This window comes from Aquila chrysaetos, chromosome 4 (genome assembly GCF_900496995.4).
Source record: "Aquila chrysaetos chrysaetos chromosome 4, bAquChr1.4, whole genome shotgun sequence".
Taxonomy (NCBI): Eukaryota; Metazoa; Chordata; class Aves; order Accipitriformes; family Accipitridae; genus Aquila; species Aquila chrysaetos.
In genome coordinates this window covers 56,802,158-56,816,518 of record NC_044007.1, presented here as the reverse complement: position 1 = coordinate 56,816,518, position 14,361 = coordinate 56,802,158, and the positions used below count along the sequence as shown (strand labels likewise).

Genomic DNA, 14,361 nt, shown 5'->3' with positions numbered 1-14,361 from the left:
TGTGAGGTGAGAAATGTCCAACGCTGCTCCAATAAGAGTTTCAGTCCTTAGTTGTTTGACATTTATTTTAAGTGTAGTTGCGAGAAAACATTACAGAAAGAAGTGCAGGTGTATTTCTGATGATGAGCTGTGACATGGAAGAGGAGCCATCTCTTGCTCAGATAAGGCTGTTATTGAAGCATGATCTATCTGTAATTTATAAACCAGTAGTACCTTTAAAATTCAAGTAAATCCATGCAACACATCTTAGAGGCATATTGATCTGTGGTATTTTCAATCAGTAAGTAAGATTTTGTAAATGAAATTTTGGGCCAAAGTTTTTTCTTATTGCACAGTGTGCTGCTTGTAAAACACTGCTGCATGATTTATAGGTGCCTACAGTTAGTCAAGAATAGGAAGGTTTGTATTTTCCATGGTTTCTGTACTGTTTTTTTTTCCTTATCAAGTAACAAACTCCACCTGGTCTATGTAAGGTACGACAGCTGAAAATGTCTGACTGACTAGATAACTGAGGGACTTAGATGACCTCCAGATGTCCCTTAACCTCAACTATTCTTTAATTCTATGAGCAATGAAGTCCTTGTGTTCTTTGGTAAGCGTGTGTTTAGTTTGAAAAAAAAAAGGGGGGGGAGGGCGTGTAAAAAAGCACCTTACTAAAATTCAATCAGAAAACTACAGATTCAGTCACGCTCTTTAATAGAGCGTATTTGTTAGAAGGAGATTGACAAATCTAGGTGCTACTATTAGCACGGAAAATAAATTGAAGAGTATTGTGAAATATATGGAACTTGGCACTTGAAACCAAGCTCTGGTAAACTCAGGCCCTTAGAACAGTGATTTGAAGGTGTTCTGGGTAGGAGCCCAAAGTCCTATATAGGCAAGTGCAACAAAACCCCCACAAAGAGTCTTGTTTGTTTTCTGCATAGGAAAGAGTTGTAAGTCCTCTGATTTTTTGCTCTTCCTAGTAGAAATTCCTAGACTATGAGATACGTCCTTTATTTTGGTAGCAAGTAGTGGTGAGTTCCAGCTGAAGTATTGGAAAATCTTTCTTGCTGCCTGAGTGTCAGCTGTTTTTTAGGGACTTCATCCTAGCCCTGTGTAGTGTAGTCTGGCATGTGATGAGTAGGTACTTCAGAGTATATTAAAAGCTGTTCTGGAGATTATGAGTAGTCACTGCCCATTCCTATTTCACTGTTCAAGGACACCTTTATAAAATGGGGTTCAAATATTTTATTTTTCTTATTACAGAAAAATCTGTGTGGTCCTTATATGTTTGGATCTCAAGTATCTAAACATTTCAAATTAAAATGTAGAAATACTCTCTGATAGGACAGCAAGTCTACTAGTCCATTCCATACATTAGCTAGGATCTGAGGAGGCTGTGAAATACACATATGCAAGTTATCTCATGGCATATATTTCTGAAAGGTGTGTTTATGTTAGGCTATTGTTTTGTTTTCTTCTAAAATCTGGTAGGGGGAGTCGCTGCAGGGGAGGGGTAAGGCACTTTTTCTGAGGTTGCACGATAGGTATAGTGAAGAAAGGAGTAGAAATGATCTCAGTGTTGCATGTTCTAGCCACAAAGTCATCTCAAGTATTGTGCAGATCTTAAAGGAAAATTGTAATAAAAAAGAATTCCTCACTTCTGGACCAAAAGTGTTGTGTCATATTTTAATCGTCAAATGCTGTAAAATCTGCCAAATTTGTGACTCATGTCCATGCTGGGTACTGCATTTGCGCTTAATACCACAACAGGCTGTTACCTTAGGCACCGTTAGTTTGAGACTGTGTTGGAGCTCAGTTCTTTCATCATAACTCTGACACTGGAATCTGCATGAACTGAACTGTTGCAATCGTGTGAAAAGAGCTTGTGAATATTTTCCATATAAAAATGTTCTTGTCACCTTTCATCTGTAAAAGCCACTCCATGTATCGTTCAGTCACTGTTCTCTCCAGCATACTAAATTGGTGTGCTACCTAAAGCCAGTAGTATTTACTAATTTGCTGGTTACTGCTAGAGAATTGAATTGCAAGTACAATGAGACACCATGGAGTGCAGGGCAAAAAGTGCCTGGTAAATTGTTCTGTTCATTGTATTTGATGGTATTTTAGTGCACACCACATCAAGGAAGTAGTGATGGTAAAAATTTAGTCTTAAATAGGATAACATCCAGAAATAGCCTCTTATTTCATGTTTTCTTACGCAAAATGTGTTTTCCTTTAAGCTTGTAAAGGACAATATGCTTCTAGCCTGCAGCAGGAGGCAGGCTTGCCAGTAGGGATGTACTGCAGTTTATATTTAGTCCATTATAGCTGCATATGTCTAATGTATTATCAGCTTTTGGAAAAAAAGGTTTATTATATAGATCTCATACCTATTCAACTTTGACTTTAGTACCCTGGGAGTTAAGTTGTTCAGTAATCCTACTTAGCAATAACATGCATGCTGGACTCTAGCAGCACCCCTGGTTGCTAAATGATTGGGAAGAAGTCTTTTTTGGGGATTCATGTAACGCTTTTTTCATAAGACTCTGCACAAGAAACCTAAAACTATTTTTGCTCAAATGAAGCCTTTAATAGCCCTTTCATTGTCTTCCTTGTAAAGATCAAATAGGCTGCTGCAATTGTTATAGAGTATCTCTGTTTATACAGTCCTCTGCAGTGAAGACCTTGGTACAAAGACTAGTATTTTTGTGGCTACAGTAACTCCGAAATTTTGACATTTCAGAACAGTATTTTGTATAATGTTCTAATGAGATTTTTAAGTGCATGCCCTGGGTAATGTCCCATCCTTTACCATCATTTTGACATTCTCATGAGACAGCAGCAGTGTTTAAGACTTCATTTCTACAAGTATGTCTGTACAAGGAGGTAATGGAAAACTGACTGCAGTAGTAAGCTTGTCATTCTCCATTAAAACTAAAAGGAGATGGGCCACAGAAATGGCAAAACTAAAGAATTTTGGTTTGTGCCCCATGTTCTGGGGCAAAAGGTCTTGTGTGTTGATCGTGGAGTCTCTTGTGCTTTTGTCCATAGCACAATCCATTCTTACCTGTCCTCTCAAGTTTCTCTCTCTGCTGCTTCCTCATCACAGTCACATTCTCTCATTTAGCTAATCTGAAGCTTTACTCCTCACAGGCATACTTCTGTGTAGGAAATACCAGGTAAAAATATAGATGTTCTTTTTATACATGTGGTTTTTAAATTCCCAAGCCAGAAAAGCCTAGCTCTGTACTACTGGACTCTTACTACCCTCCTACTGCGTGTTGTACCTGAATGGTCTCTTTCCCTACAGTCCCAAATTCCTGGTCTTGTGCCTCTTAGCATGTCCCCAGCCTCTAGCCAAAATATCCCAAATAATCTCTTGTTCCATCTTGAGCCCTTTTTTCTTACTGAACACTGTAGGTGGAAAGGTAGATGCTGATCTGGTAACACATGCATTGCAGTCTGACCATGTATAGCAGTAGGTTATGCTTGAGTAACTACCTGTACAGAAGCACTGACTTCTGAAAGAAGAAAAAAAAATTGACAATGCCGCTACATCTCCCATCACAACATTTCATTTAGCACTAGTAATGCTGCAGTTTGTTATCCTTTCTTGTGGAAAGAAATCACTTCTCTAATTTGTTTGCTGAAGGGTGCTTTTATTGTGAAATAAAATACTGAAGTCATTTGCACTTTTCTGATAAGAAGAAAAAAGAACCCAGAGTGTTAAACTTAGTTAAATGAACATATTTTTGCTTAAACTGTGCTCCTTACAGTATTTAAAAAGCCCAGTTTTCTGTGGATTTTGGTCCTTTGTACTATACCCATTCACTTTCTGTCAGTGCATTAACCTCAGCTGCCTTTGACACTCCCACCAGAATACAGATAACATTTGGCATGGCTAGGCGTGAGCTACCTACATATTTCTTAATTAGCCAGTATGTACATACGGGTTGGCCAGCTGGCTTTCTCTGAACAGAATATGTAATGTTGGCTTTTGCCTGCCTTTCCCTCAGTTCAGCTGTTCTTAGACGTCTCTCTCTTATACTCATCCACCAACTTTTTTTTTCCTTTCCATAATAGACCCTTAATAGCTTTGAGAGCTAGATCATACCAGTAATTTCTAAATAAAATTGGAGGAGACGAAGTCTTGGGCGTAGGAGGGAGGAGGTCACGATGAGGAAATCAGTGTCAGTGTCTTAGTTTGAATCAGGAACGTACCTTTAGAGTGACTATCCTTACTTCTCCTCACTGTATTTCAGTTTGCTCTATGTGGAGGCTCCGGAGCTTGATTCCTCCTGTTTTAATCTGAGAGATGTGTTCAGGAATGTGCTGAACGTTCTCCAACCTTTAATGTGTGTTTAGTACATGGGATGGCACTAGAAATAGTCCACAGCAAAACTGCTAAATGTGAGCAGGGTAAATTCTGAATTTTTGTTACCAGCTGTTCCACTCTACAGATCTGCTCTTGATAATTCTGTACTTCCTGCTAAAGTAAATGGAGTCTTAGCTGTCATTTTCATAAGTTTAATTTTAGCAAAACATTCTGAAGTACTCCTGTCAAATATTTATAGCAGAAATTTTGTACAGTTGATTCACTGTTTCCCTGTCTGGAGTAAATCCCTGTTGGAAGAGAGGGATATTTTTCTTTGTGATTTTTTTTTTTTTTTTTCCCACAGATGAAATAAGATATGGGAAATATAGAAGAACAGAGGTAGTTGAGAAGATTGCCTTATGCTAGATCCCCTGCTTTTTAAATGCAAACACATTCTAGAGCTCAAGGATAAATGCAATATCTTTGGAATTAACCCATTTACTATTAATATTCTCATAGAAGTTCAGTCTTGTGCCCCATTGATTTGCTATAATAGCAGTCAGCTAACCTTCAAGATGAACTGTGCAACAGGGCTACCAAAGAAAACCTTCCCTAAGCATCATGTAACGTTTTGCTGCATGTGTTATGGGGAAGACATGCAGGAATAAGAAGTTAAGCATGCATTGTAAACCAGAAAGGAAACAAGTAGTTCTCTGAGCACCAGAGCTAGTGATGCTTAATTTCTTACAGTTTTATGTCTTATGGTTGATTGACTGTGGTAGCGTTGCAGGTCTCAACAGAAACTTCACCTGTTGACTAGGGGAAAAGAAGGAAAGTGGTTTGTAACGGCCATCTTGGGTGGAGTTTTCTTACATGCAATATGGCATGAAGCTCATACTGAAACTCCCTTGGGGAAAACAATGTCTATTACTATTATTGTTGTTGTTATTGTTATCATTATCATCATTATTATCCACCAGCCACCTTCTTCCATGAAATTTGTGAGTGCTTAATATATATGAAAACTTTTCTCTGCTGTCAAATTTAAAGAAAATCCATCTACAGGCTTGAAAGTCATTGGTGAATGATACATATGCATATAACAAACGCATGGGCCTCAGTTTCTCAGGGGACTGGGCTGAAAGCAAAAACTCATATAAAGGGATTGAATGACAGTGGCAGCAGCACTGTTCGAGTACTGCATGAATTCTGTTTTTTTTTACATAGGTGAAGGCATGCCCTTTCATTAATGCTAGATGTAAGCTTACACAAATTAATACAGTAACTTGTTTGTATTAGAGATTTATTATATGCCTAATTTTCTGTAACTAGCTGTATCTGAAATTCTGGTGGTTGTTGGGGTTTTTTTGTTTCGTTTTTGGGGTGGGTTTTTTAATGAAATAATCCTAGCTTTTTATATCACTGCCTGTAGAACTGTCCAAATGCATACTTTGTTATTTTAAGGAGAAAATAGAGATTTTTAGTTCCTTTAGGTGAAAAATGATTGAAAGAAAAGTTTAACAGTATTTCAAATAATATGACGTTGATAGCTGATAATGAATGTGCAGGAAAGACGTTCAAACATAAAATCAGAATATCTGATTTTGTTACATGCAGAGAAATTCTTTAGTAGGAAGCAGATTCTTTGTTTTATTGAAAGCATGAAGTAGATGAATTTGGTAAAGAAAAAAGAGCTGTGCCTGTTTGTCAGATGAAAAATGATGGTGCTGCTTGTTGTGACAGAGGAGAATAATTTGAATGTAAAGAGTTGTAACTTTTAATTTAGGGTTCTGGTGATTTGAAATATGCCATCAAGACTGCCTAATAAACCAGTAATTGCATTAGAAACAGCCCTGAATGAAACTCAAAGCAGATGGATCTAGGTTTCCCTGGAAGAGCCTGCTAATAATGTTCTACATTTTCACTTTGAACACAAATGTTTGACTGTATTCAGAGCATGAGTTGAAATGGCACTTAACTGCAGGCAAACAGAAATAAAGTTAAAATGTCAGTAAAATCACTTCTTCAGAATTTTATTGTAATATATATTATGTGATCATGGGTTGAATAGTTTGCTTACATTTCTGGACCGTAGTGGTATCTTATGAAATAAAGAAATCTACCCTTTATGAATTTTTTTTTTTCTCAAATATTTGAAACATTTATGTTTGTCTGAAAAGTATTTCACACAGGGATTGTGAAATAGCAACCTGGTACATAAAACACTTAATGGAAATACTGCAGTGTGTCAGTATGATAGTTGGGATGGTTCTGCTTTAATAATCCAGTATGTGATACTCACTTTTAGTGAACTTACAAAGCAGTTTTCTCTTCAAAACATAATTGACTTGGGGTCAACAATTGAATGAATTCACATTTAATTTTGATCATGTGTGTAAGAAAACTGAAACATCCTATGCTGTTGTCATTTCATTTACTTACATTTATGTATTTACTTAGATTTGTGCTAACTGTATTTTAAAATAATACCTTTAATTTAAATTTATTTTGAAAATGTTTTCATCATCCTCTTACCCCTATACAATACCTGTAACCTGAATTTTTTTTTTTTGGTCTACCATTTTTAAAAATAAACTATTTCTGTTCAGTAAGACTTGAAAGGACATGCAGGGAGGCTGGGCCTTTTGTGAAGGAGGAACTCTTGTTCAGTTAATGTGGTTTAGCCCCTACTGGTGAGACAGAGAAGAAGAATGGAGCAAGCCTAAGCTAATAAATTTCACTAAGCTCATGAAGTTGGGCTCCTTACTGTCAGTACCAGAAGGGTATAGGGAATGGCATGGTGAACCAGGAAAGGAAGAGAAGCAAAGCAGGAATGGAGGTAGTTTTAGGGAGTCAAGTAGCAGAAAAAAAGAAAGGAAAGAAAGCAGCAGCATGTGCAGTGAGAAATACTTTGATTAAAATAATAAAGGTAACTTTCACATGTTGATCTGTTTTAAAGTAGTTGTAATCGTGATGATATATACAATGACGATTGTTGCAAATGAAACTTAGGATTTGAGAGGCTAACTGAGCAAAAGCAGTTTTATGACAGAGATGTTTGCTGCTATGGTAATACTCTGTGGTGTAATCAGCACAGTAGTCATCTGTGAAGATACTAACTTGTCGCTTCTTTTAGGATTAAGAAATGTTTTTGTTAACTACAGGAAACTCATTCTGGAGTACTCTCCATTGCACCAATAACCTTTTTTCTTCCTGCAACTGTTACGAAAAGGAAATAAAAAGAAAAGGCAAATAACCATGTGCTTTGATGTCCATTAAAAATCAACAATTACTTTCTGTATCAGTAGGGCCGCATAAATCCTATTGACACTATATAAATGAAGGGAATATGCTAATGTTCCTTTTGTCTTGGGTAAGAGTAGAACAGTAGGAATTTCACAATATTGTATCTTGTATCATAGTGGAGACAAGATTGAGGTTATTGTATGTGAGACAGTTTAGAATTAAGCTCTTCCTCTTTTCATAAGCTTGTGGTTAATGTTAAAAAAAAAAGAAACAAAACCAAAAAAAACCCCAAACCCAAACCTCAGGTGTGGGGGAAAGGGAGGAAAAGAGCAGACCTTAGTGCAGCATTTCCTAATTTTCTGACTTCAGGATTGAGCATTTTGAACTTTCCTTCCCCTTTTGTTCTTCCCCTCCTGTTCTGGAAGAATAAGTAAGATGTTACTTTGTTGTATGCAGTCTTATTTTTGTATTAATCTTAGCCAAGTATTCTCTAAGGGAATTTCCCATAGTTTAGGTCTTGTGGGGGATGGATGGGTGGGTGGTGTGTAAAAATTTGCTTGAATATGCAAGTTTTATGTGTCAGGTCTAGTCTGCAAAACAGTTTTTTCTCAGTCATCTGCCAAAGAGAAAATACCAGTCTCTGTTGTCAGTTACCTGTGCCAAACCAAAACAGTGGCCCTGGTCCTATAACAGCAACAAATTTGCTACATGATGATCCCAAAATCTTAACTGTAAAGCAACAATAGAAATGTCACACTTGAGATGACGTCTAGCTGAGGCATAAGATTACTACAATTACTGTGATCACATAAATATTTGTAATATTATACATCAGTTCAAAAAGACCCATAAAACGTCACCAGCTTTGAAGTGATGTCAAATGTAGTTTTACTTTTCACGTGATCTTTCTTCTCAGGCACTCTTACAAGAAGAGTGGCTCTCATTCTGTGGAAGAGGCAAGTCAGACCTCTTCCATTATGTGAGTCTGTAATGACACTTACTTGGTGTACCCTGGAGATGAAACACCACAGAGCACTTAGAGCTTTATATACATATGTATATAGCGAAGGCTTATGTAATTAATTTGCTGGACATTGGAAATTAAGGTTTCTAGTTCCTGGTCTAAGCTTTAGAAGTTTTTTCTTCTAATATGTATCTCTTGTTCCAACAGAAAGGATAGCAAATCATCAAGATTTGACTTTCTTTCCGTAATATTTTGGGTAGACAATATTTCAGTTTCCCAGGCTAGAAAGCTTAATTTCTCATCATAGTGTTGCTAGAAATGATCTTGTGCATCTTCCCAGTCTTATTACCTAAACAGTGAAGCGAGATACTGAACCAGTGAGCCATCAAATACCTGAAAGTGTTAAGTCTGCCAAAGAGGCAAGTTAGAAGGATGAGACAGTTCAGCAACTGACTTGGTTTTCTGATGGCACTGTCCCTGGTAGTAGCAGTGTTAGACCTTTTGGGTTTTCACCCCAAGGTTTGAGCTGCAGATGAGTGGGATGCTTGGAAGTTAGGTGTCATTGGTCGTCATCTTTTTGGGGGTTGTATTTTGGGGTACTATTCAGCTCTGCTACTATCTGCACTAACAATGTTTGTCCTGAAATGACACTGCAGTGTGTATATTTATGTAATGTTGCTTGTTTGTTTGTTTTTCAGACACACCATGAACCGACTGATAGAAGATACAGCTAGCTAAACAGCTATAAAATGCCCAAATTTGGGTCTACAAAAGCAGTTCAAGTTGAAAATTCTGACAGTGATAGCACCATGGTGGAAAAACCAACTGCAAGAAAGGTAACAAAATTACATTCACGTCCATTTAATTTCAGTGAAATGAAGAGCATGTGTTCTATCACGATTTTTGTTGCTGTAATGGGAGGAAATAAATATGAATCTGTATTCTGCCATCTTAAGTGCTGGGAAAAAAAGTGTAAGTTTTTACATGGCTTTAACTGTAAATTAAACTAGGGAACAGAATTTATGCCTTTTATTGTAATTTGCAACTTAATTCAAAAGGAAGCTGGATGCATTGGGTTTATTTGATGTAAATTAAATTAGTGCATAGTTTCCATATCTTACATCATATGAAGTCTCTATACACTCACAAGAACAACGATTCATGTTTCATTTAATTTTACAGTGTCTTACTCTCTGTAACAAACACATGAAACATTTCTGAAGGCCTGTGACAGAGCACAGATGAATGAACAAACACAATTTTCTTGTATTCCTTTGTAACACAGGGACTTATTCCCTCTGTTAGGAGGACTTGAAAGCCAAATGCTGCAGAAGGGTTAAGAGTAACTCCTGTACAAGGAAGTCCACTTTAAAAATTGTGCAATCCATTTTTGAGTGTTCAAGAATGAAGGAATATGGGAGCTCCAGTAACACTGAAGGGCGGTTTGTTGTTTATAAATGTGAAGTATCCCATCATTTTCAAACTTCTGGAGCCAAGTTGCAAATAACTCATTCTCAGTTTTGTCTGCCTAGTACACTTGTACAGTAGACAACAAGTTTATCTGTAGTACTAATGAATAACAGAAGGTAGAATAATATTCTGCATTGTGAATGATGAGTTGTATATTACCCTAAGGAGAGAGAATCCATTTATCTCCCAAATGATGTTTGAAACTGTCTTCTCTGGAAAAGGAGATTGTGTGTGTGTGTGCGCGCGCGTGTGGTCATGCTTACTGTTATTATTTTGTTGAAGTCTGTATTCTCTGTAAGACCACTTAATGAATGAACATAAGACAGGAAGAGATTAGAAAATAGGAACAGATTAGAAGATCCAGCATCTACTTCAAACTGTTTATCTTCGGAAAATGTTTATAGAAAACCTTAGACTTTTTAGTCTCTTCCCACTTTGCTTTATGGGTCCCAGTAAAGTGAGGCAAAGGTAGTTGTTTTTGCCAGCTGTGATGAAGTACTTAGATAAGAAGAGGAAGATAGCGGAGTAAAATGGGGAAAGGAAATTGGCTTACTAGTAAAGGGATGAAAAAATGTTGGGTTTTCTTTTTTTTGTTCTGGTCCATGTTTGGGATATGGTCAAATTAATTGAGGTGTCATTCAATACTGGGAAAGGGGGGAATGTCTGGGGCCTACAAGCAGCCAGAACAGGAAGGCTATTGCAGTGAAATTTAGTGGTATTAAATACTTTTTATTTATACACTTGTAAATAAGTTACATTTTGTAAAGATTTTAGGTTATTTATTTAACCAAAAAATATTTTCTGGCTTTATAAATGCATATTATCTTGACACTTCAGTATTTCTGAAAAAAACTTTTGACATGGGAAAATCTTGACCACACAATCAACAGCTGCTCATGCTAGGAAAACTGACTTACGTCAAGTTTTTCAAGCTTTATTTTTGTTTATAATTTAAAAAAAAAGTTAAAAATCTGTAACACAGGTTAAAATGAATTTTCATCTTTTGTTCACTTTCATCAAAGCAAAAATAGTGGGTTTCCTGGAATGTGCCAATTTAAGTTTTCCTTTTCCCTGTTTCTTTGCTAAAGGTATGGCTTGAAATGCTTGGAATGCATTTGTTTGGAGCTTTGAACGTATAGAAATAGATTATCAGATTTTTATAGTGCAGATTACTTCCTTCCTTCCTAGGCTTTGAATTTTACATAAAAATTGCTCTGCAGTCTGAGTTTTTAAAAAAAGAAAAAAAATCAAAATAAAGAGTTTACTTGTGAGGCCCCTTTTCCTCCTCCATTCTTCACTTCTGACTCCCCCTCACCTCCTCTCCCTGTTGCTTGCTGCCATTGTAGAAAAATGGTGCTAGTTTCCAGAGTGGCTGTTGAATCTGCAACCTCTGCCAAACGAACTGCCTTAGCAGTGACCCTTGTGCCCAGTTCAGTATTTGTGGGTTGTCTTGACACCTTCCTCTCCGTTAATCTCCTGCCTCTGATCTCCATAAACTGTTCTGCTCTGCTAGCAACAGTAGCAGTTAAATCTGCTAAGCCATGTAACCCCCATACCCTGCGATCTCTGCAAAGTTAGGTAATCTTCTGAAACAGAGATGTGTAGCTTTTTTGCCAGAACATTAAAGAAGAATTCATATAAATTCATATGAAGATATGAATAACTCTTTCCAGGGAACAGAGTGAACATGGTATCATTTATTTAACCACCAGGAAATACGGCAAATTTTCATTTGATACAGAAAGGAGTAAATCAATATTTTCTTTTTAATGGTCACATAAAACCCTTTCACTTTCATATTGGTTCAAGTGAAGGTTTGTCCTTAGCTGGTTGCTCTAACAAGGAAATGTTTGTTGTTGAGACTGATCACCAGTACAGGAATTAGAAATATGGACGAATGTCAGATTCTACCTTGCCTGGTATTTGAGATTAAGATGCCAGTGAAAGCAGGATTACTGTGAAAATTAAAGTCTAGAAGAAGATGGAGGTTTGACAAAGGATGTAGGTATGGAATCACAATGGTGGACTAATTACATTGATACTAAAAAGTAAGCTGATAAACTGCTTGCACTGTTATGTTCAGTCTTGCTCGCTAACTACTTGGCACAGTGTATAATGTGAGATCAGAATGATGTAGGGTTTGGTTTGGGGATTGTATGATGTAAATTGATATATAATATTGAAAATGGGAGCTCCTAAGTACAATTGCAGAATTATTTAAGTGTTGCAGTGAATATTCCTGTATTCAGTTTTTTAGCATAATAAATACAGTTTAGTTGTTTCTGTCAGATTTTGAGAAAAACTGAATACATGGTTAAGATGTTAAATAGTCACTTAAACAGTCACACGATCTGTTCTCTAATACATGGACAAGTAATTGTCAGAAGTGTTTAGCTGGCTCTTGAATGATCTGCAATCTTTCCCCTTGTATTAGAAAAAATAGACAAAATATTGCCGAAATGCAATCATTTGGATTCAGCCTAGAAAATAATTTAAAATTCAACAGGCAATAGGGTAAAAGTTAAGTTTGAACAACAGAAAATCATGAAGGCAAATCTGTATTACGTACACAAACATAAAACTCTGAAGTAAAGATTGACTGGGCCAAATCAACAGTGATAATTTTAAATGAAATATCTTTAGGAAGTAGTGGAAATTTCTGTAAAGCAAATAAGGATTTTTCTCAATATGTAAATATTTGCAACCGTGAATTTAAAAACAATAGTCTTTGAAGCATTAGAGTTTCTTATGAAAAAGTTATGGATTTGTTAACCTTATGTAATTGATGTAAGGAAGTACTGATGCTACAGCTGAAAGGGATACTAAAGTAAAACTTTTGCGTTAGTGGCATTTTGATAGGGAAGTGTCGTGATTAATCTGGAAAATACCTCTTGTTCGCACACTTTTCTCAGTATTGTGCGGCCAATGAGTAACCATTCACTGTGCCATCAGAGATGCCTGTGTCTTTCAGTAGCAAGAAAAGACCCTGAGGTGTTCTACATTCAGATAACTGCAGTGGTCCATAGTACAAAAAATGCATTCTAACTGTATTTTTCATGTAGCTTTGGCTTTTTTTTTTTCTCTGTATAGTAGTACAGTCAAACCACTTCTGCACTTTGCTTTGTAAACTTGCTCTTAATTGCTTCTGTGTCCACTTTGTATTTGAACTACTTGTGGAGCTTAATCTGTATGACTGTAAATGAACAGAAGACAGGTAATTTAATTATTGGTGTACCCTTATGTGTTCATAGATGCATTGTAGGCAGAGGAGGCCTAATGTGAAATAATGTTCATACAAAACAGTGCATCTTAGGAATGAACGGTAATGTTGAAGGACACCGCTCCCTAAAAAATCCTCATTGTTCTTTTTGAAATAAAAACTGTAATGGCCTAAATACATGGCGTAAGACTATTCCAGTGGTTAATATATTAAGATAAAAGGAAAAACTCTTGCAGGATTTGGGTTTCCGTTTGTAGTTGATACAATGTTTAGCTCTTACTGATTGTGCACTCTTAGCTGTTGTCTGAGGAATGTAGTAAAGTTACTGATGAGACTTAATCTTTTGTATTTGTCCAGTGGAAGTTAATGCTTACTATGCTGTTCTAGAACCAGTAAACAGCTATGTGAATCAGCTATGTGTTCAGGTCTTCTGAGAGCTTAAAAAAAAATCATTAGGAATAACATTCCTGTTAATAAGCTGAGTTTATATCATATATGCTTTAGGGTACATGTATTTTTATTTCAGTTGCTCATCTTGGGAGCATAAAATAAATAAAAATATTGTAAGAGTATGTACAGCAGATAGACCATTTAGTGTTTGCATGAGATATTTTATAAACATGAGAACATAATGAAATTTTAATTTATCTGAATTTATACTTTAGAACTTACATGGCCAAAACTGAGGAGGTAAATGATAGATATGTGGTCCAAAGGTGAAACACATTTGGGGTTTGTAAGAATTAACTCTCATCTTAGAAGAGTCCAGCAATAGTGCCCAAAGCCATTTTAATACTGTGCAGAACATGCTTCAGTATGTAATTATCTTTGATAGGCAGAAAAAGAATGCTTATTCTCCCAGGGCTTAGTACATCTGCTAGATTATATGGCACTGTTGTCTCCTTTTGTGTATTGTCATTGTTTGTAGCAGTACCAGACAATAGAGCTGTAATGGGATATCAAGAAATTTTCCAGACTACTGTTTGTTAGCCTTCCGAGACAGTTTCTGTTGAACAGATTAAAAATGTGTTCCTCGTCATAGCACACTAGTATGGTTTTGTTGATAGAGAAAATTCTTCCTTGGTACTACATCCTCCAGTGAGGCATGCATTAAATGTTGAGAAGTGCAGATCCAGTTCATCCATTTGCCCCAGAGTAGAA

The 14,361-nt window shown here is 36.5% G+C and overlaps 1 protein-coding gene across 11 annotated transcripts in view; it reads left to right on the top strand.

Moving 5' to 3' along the window:
* Window positions 1-14,361, top strand: part of ANKRD12 (ankyrin repeat domain 12) — a 68,367-nt gene that overhangs the window by 10,427 nt on the left and 43,579 nt on the right. For 9 of the 11 annotated variants that reach the window (XR_005932166.1, XM_041122948.1, XM_030011359.2 and 6 more), the window contains one exon: window positions 9,209-9,346. Coding sequence is in view for 9 of the 11 variants with exons in the window: in XM_041122948.1 (XP_040978882.1) it covers window positions 9,260-9,346 (87 nt within the window). In the remaining 2 variants the exon portion in view is untranslated. Of the gene's footprint in view, window positions 1-4,664; window positions 4,973-9,208; window positions 9,347-14,361 lie in introns of those variants that run through there. The other 2 variants (XM_041122946.1, XM_041122945.1) reach the window with 1 other exon arrangement.